General features: G+C 45.8%; 1 protein-coding gene across 1 annotated transcript in view; it reads right to left on the reverse strand.

Moving 5' to 3' along the window:
* The window catches only part of SLC28A3 (solute carrier family 28 member 3), a 57,285-nt gene extending 52,418 nt beyond the window's left edge, over window positions 1-4,867 (reverse strand). Inside the window, exon 1 of the mRNA XM_068553117.1 lies at window positions 4,790-4,867. Coding sequence (XP_068409218.1) covers window positions 4,790-4,867 — 78 coding nt within the window. The remainder of the gene's footprint in view (window positions 1-4,789) is intronic.
* Between the last annotated feature and the right edge of the window lie 1,133 nt (window positions 4,868-6,000).

Below are 6,000 nucleotides of genomic sequence, written 5' to 3' on the forward strand. Positions count from 1 at the left end.
GGGAGTATAAACTAGTAAAACCACTTAGGAAACCAGTCTGGCATTATTATCAAAGTTGAAAGTGTATATGTATTCCCTATGACCTAGTGATTCCACTCCTAAGTATAACCCCAAAATAAAAGTGTTATTCACCAGGAGACACGTACAAGAATATTCATAGCTGCCTTTGTTATTTTGAAGTTCCCCAAAGCTCCAAACTTAACGAGGCAAAGTCCACTGACAGTAAAATAGATAAATTGTGTAGTGTTGGCGGAGGATACTGTGTATCAAGGAAACTGGATGAACTCTGGTTACACACAATACTATGGCTGAATCTTAGAAATATAAAACTGAGCAAAAGAAGCCAGATACAAAATGATTCATCTCACCTAATTCCATATAAATGTTTTAAAAGAAGCAAATAATTTTTCTTGAAATTTTCTATTTATATAAAGTTCAAAAACAGGCAAAGGCAGTGTTTAAGGATTCTTAATTAGAAGTTAAGGCATAAGGCAAAACGGGGAAGTAATTACCACAAAGATGGGAACCTCGTTATCCCTGAGGGAGGGGGGCAGTTGAACAGAATGTGCAGGGCAGGGGTGTCCGAGCTGAGGGATGGCAATGTCCTATTTCTTGACCTGGGTGGCACTTTATAATATGTTGTCTATTTGGTTTTATGTGTTTTTCTGCATGTGATAATTTACAATGATAAGAAAAACCCTGCCTACAATTTCCATCTTGCCTCTCCCGAGCCGATCCTTCTTCTCTCCTCTCCTCTCTGCCAGAGGAATGTCCTTTCTGTCCTCATTTTCTCCAGTCTCTTAACTCCCACTTATAACACAGACTGTCTCGGCCCTCAGCCCTGGTCACCAGTAATATCCTAATTAGCGAATCAGATGAATGTGTCTCCTCCATTCTGTGGAGGGGGGGGGGGTCTTTGCTGTTCACCTTGTGGTTCTCTTTCCCCTCTGCTTCCCCAGACCTTCCCTCCTCTGGTTCTGTCCTCTCTCTCCCTCTGGCTTCTCTGTTTCATCCTCTGACTTCTCTGACTTTGCTGCTCCTGAAACACTGGTGCTTCCCAGGTTTCCCTCCCCGTGATCTTGTCCACACCCTGGCCACCTGTGTGCTAACAGCCCCCAAACGTATAATGTCCCCTCCAGGCTCCAGGTGCAGGTGTGCCTAAAGCTTCCTGCTCCATCTCCATCTGTATCTGGATGTTCGGCATCATCTTAATTTCAACCAGCAGCCTCAAAATGAAGTCATTCTTTTCCTTGCTCCAACCCGATTCCTAGATTTCCTATCTACGTAAAGGGAATCACTTCCAAGTGGATATCTCAAGCTAGGAATGTGGACTTTAACCTGTCCTGGCACCAAGAGCTACTGTTACTATGTTCACACTGTGCTAGGCACTTGCTACGGTCTGAATGTTTGTGTCCACACACCACGCCCCCCGCCAAATTCCTGTTTTGAAAATGTCATGCCCCGCATGGTGTATTAGGAGGTGGGGCCTTTGGGAGGTGATTAGGTCATGGGGGAAGGGCCTTCATGAATGGGTTTAGTGCCTTTATAAAAAAGACCCCAGAGGGACTTCCCTGGTGGTCCAGTGGTTAGGACTCCATGCTTTCACTGCTGAGGGCATGGGTTTAATTCCTGGTCGGGGAACTAAGATCCAAAGCTGTGCAGTGCGACCAAACAAACAAACAGAAGCCCAGAGATCTCCCTTGCATTTTTGGCCATGTGAGGACGGGGCCCTCACCAGACATAGAATTTGCTGATGCCGTGATCTTGGACCTCCCAGCCTCCAGAACTGTGAGAAATATGTTTTTGTTTATAAGCCACCCAGTCTGAGATATTTTGTTACAGCAGCCTGAGTGAACTAAGACAGCATTTTAAAAAACATATATTACATATATTTTTCGCATATATTACAGAGGAGGACGTGGAAATATTCGCAGGCAGAGCAGCTCTGACTCCTCGCCCTGCCTTCTGCCCAGTTCCACTGCAGCGGCCTCTTATGAGCACAAGTATTTTCCCCCAGTGTCAGTTTCCACCGCCTCTAACCTACTTCTGATCATCACGCTAACCTCCTAACTGGTGTCCCAACCACACACAAATCTCTTTCCATTTTTTGTCCATCTTTAACAGGGCTAGTAGAGTACTTTAATGATTTGATAGTGTAGATTTTTTTTTTTGGCTGCACTGCGTGGCTTGCGGGATCTTAGTTACCCGACCAGGGATTGAAGCTGGGCCCCCAGCAGTGAAAGTGTGGAGTCCTAACCACTGGACCTCCAGGGAATTCCCGAGAGTGTAGATTTTGATTGCTTCCTTCTCAAATGCCTAGGCCACATGATCTGACGCCAGCCTGCCCCCTTTCCCTACTCCCCAGCCCCAGCTCCGCATCTTCTCTACCCCAAGCACACAGGCTCTTTCAGGCCCCTGGGCCTGGGTACAGACAGTTCTCTTTATTTGTGATGCTCTGCTGACGCCCCTCCCTGTTCAACTGGGAAATCCCTGCCCACCCTTAAGCCCTAACTGATGTTCTCCGAACATCTGTGATGCAAGATTAGCATATTATTCCTTCTTGAACTCGTCTCCCTCTCTAGCAGTGGCCACATCCAGGGGGCAGTTAACAGTCTTGCTGAGTAGATACGTGTCTCTGGAAATTCTTGTTGAAGGAGGAGCACTGGACGAATAACCTGGTCAGCGGTTGTTGGTGCTGGTGTGTGGTACTCTGCTGGGTTTGAGAGGCATGGCTCTGCACCCTGAGGCCTGGAGATGCTCTGCTGTGGGAGAAGAGTGTGAGGGATAGAAAACAGGGCGGCTTTCGGGGGCTCTGTGTCTTGCTCACTGACCGCGGGCAGCCAGCTGCTGGCAACAGGCACCCTTCTCCATTGCAGATGCCTTTCTCTTGCTGCCATATTCACTTTGACCCTTTATCCCATTCCATCCCTTCCATTCTTTTGAATCAGAAAAGGCTCCCTGCTTTATGCTTTTTTCTCACTTATTATGGCGATCAGGATATGCCACCCCAAATATGCCACTTTGGCTTAAATATGCCATACTTAAGCGGATAGAGGAAGAGCCGAGAGCTCTTTCTGTGTCTGCCTTTTCTCATTTGCCTTCAGTTCAAAATAATTCTTAGAAGATATCTCTGCTTTTCCTCTATCTGCTTAAAAACAGGGCATAACTTTCCCTTGTGCGAGTGTTGCCCTCTCCCATAACAGACAGAGAACAGCCATTGTCACTGGAGACAGGGATGGCGAGGAGATACCTCATGGTCAAACCTTATCTTCCAGTAGTTACCTCACAGCCATTGTCACTGGAGACAGAGATGGCGAGGAGATACCTCATGGTCAAACCTTATCTTCCAGTAGTTACCTCCATATATTTCCTCATCACTTTCCCACAATTTGTTGGCCCTAAGAGACCAAGAACTCTTTCCTTTGTCTACTCACTTCTCCACAATCTATCTCCTTTTTAAAATAGTATATAAGCCTCTGAGTCGTACTGCTTCTTTGGGATGTTCCCTTCTTTTCTGTGAAGCCTTCTTCTCTGTGACTTTTATGTGTACAAAACATTAAAAATGTTAATTAATATTTTTATTAATATGCCTTTGCTCCTGTTTATCTGCCATTTGTCAGTTTAATTCACAGACCTCAGGAACTGAACATTAGCGGGTAGAGGGAAAGATTTTTCCTCCCCTGCACTTATAACCTATGAGATGAGCATGACTGTGACACATGCACAGACAACTAAACCGAAGATCAAGGAAGTTACAATAACTTGTGAGTAGAAGACTCAGGACTTGAGTCAAAGCCTTTTTGCTGTCCTTGTTCCTTCCTTTGTTAGTGCCTAAACATTTGTTTTGCCTGTTTATTGAAGCTGAAGCCCAAGGGATTGCTGACACCTGCTCATGTGAGCTTCCCATGTTAAGTGTCAGGTTAGGGAAAGAAGTATACTTGGGTACAGCCCTGAAAAATCCCCATCCCAGACCCAGTCAGAAAAAAGCCTGGTGATTTATGGTGACAGGACTTCTGTGGCACCTAGCCCTGGGCTAAGCAATGTTAGTCACTCAGTGAGTTTTGGATGATGACATGAGATGATTTGGGTACCTGCCCCCCGCAGCAGGGCAGGTACCCAGGCCACCATCTGACGGGGGCTCTGAGACCTGGTTTAAGAGAAAGGGACCCTGAGGTGCTAACTACATCCAGGATCTGGATTCTTCCCCATTCTTCCCCTCTCACCAGTTCTTTGGGAAAATGTCTGTAGGTAAATACTATATCTGTGGACTTCTCTGGTGGCGCAGTGGTTAAGAATCCGCTTGCCAATGCAGGGGACACGAGTTCGAGCCCTGGTCCGGGAAGATCCCACATGCCATGGAGCAACTAAGCCTGTGCGCCACAACTACTGAGCCTGCGCTCTAGAGCCCGTGCTCTGCAACAAGAGAAGCCAACGTAAGGAGAAGCCTGCGCACCGCAATGAAGACCCAACGCAGCCAAAAATAAATAAATAAATACATTAAAAAAAAAAACAAACTATATCTGTGCCGTATGAGCTCTAAACACAAGTAGGAGAGGATAATCTTGTCTTTATGTGGCAGGGACAAAAACAGTTTCGGTTAAGAGACTTTTCAGGTTTGTCAACCTGAGAAGAACCCAAGAAGGAAAAATAAAAGGCTTAAAGAGTGCCATTAAAAATCTTATTGCGTTCCAATAATCCCTCTGCTGTAGTTAAGGAACTTGCCAGAAAGGCAAGGAAAGAGCATTACTTCCATTTACTTGGTCTTAAACAAGATGAAAGGTCTGCTCACCTGAAAGCCAGTGTTGCTGCAGCCCTCAGCTGTGAGGACTGCCGTCCTCTGCAGCTCCAGAGAGTTTTTGCTGCTCATGGATTTGGCTGGGTTCCGAATTCTTTTCAGACGTTTGGGCTGGAGATCCCCTGTACCTGTGAAACAGAACACCGCCTCTGCTGAGGTCAGGATGCCACCTGCTATTGTAGGAACCTGGCCACTGCTTCAGTTTGGAAACTTCGATCAAAGTCTCCTGGTTGGGGTGAGGCAGGAGTGGCAAGGGGCGGGGTGGGCACTTCCAGATCAGGTCCACCTACTTCATTAATCCTTCTCATTATCCTCATTCCTGAGGACCCATTTTCACTCTGGGAAGAAGACTCCTGTGCTGCTCAAAACAGAAAAGGACATTTTCTCTACAGTCTTGAGGGAAAGAATCTGTTTCCTGTGCTGGTGCTGGGCACTGGGAGTGGTTGGTGGCAGAGAACATAAGGACTGGCTGCTACCAAGTGACCAGGATTCTGTGCTAGGTCCCTGCTTGGGACATTATATATAGTGGTCTCGGTTTCTCTTCGGAACACGGGAAAACTGAGGTGTCCCTGAACATCACCTCAGTTAACACCTCAGAGTAACAGAAACTGACGGTTTGCCCAGGGCCATTTGGCCAGTAAAGGGTCAGTGAGAAGTCAAATTCAGGTCTGGTGGATTCCAAAACCTTTTTTTTTGTTGTTGTTGTCCAAGGGTCAACTTTATTTGTATTTTTTTTCTTTTTTTTTTTTTTTAACATCTTTATTGAAGTATAATTGCTTTACAATGGTGTGTTAGTTTCTGCTTTAAAACAAAGTGAATCAGTTATACATATACATATGTTCCCATATCTCTTCCCTCTTGCATCTCCCTCCCTCCCACCCTCCCTATCCCACCCCTCTAGGTGGTCACAAAGCACCGAGATGATCTCCCTGTGCTATGCGGCTGCTTCCCACTAGCTATCTATTTTACATTTGGTAGTGTATATATGTCCATGACACTCTCTCACCCTGTCACATCTCACCCCTCCCCCTCCCCACATCCTCAAGTCCATTCTCTAGTAGGTCTGTGTCTTTATTCCCATCTTGCCACTAGGTTCTTCATGACCTTTTTTTTTTTTTTTTTCCTTAGATTACATATATATGTGTTAGCATACTGTATTTGTTTTTCTCTTTCTGACTTACTTCACTCTGTATGACAGACTCTGA

Source organism: Eschrichtius robustus, chromosome 10 (assembly GCF_028021215.1).
Source record: "Eschrichtius robustus isolate mEscRob2 chromosome 10, mEscRob2.pri, whole genome shotgun sequence".
NCBI classification, from domain to species: Eukaryota; Metazoa; Chordata; class Mammalia; order Artiodactyla; family Eschrichtiidae; genus Eschrichtius; species Eschrichtius robustus.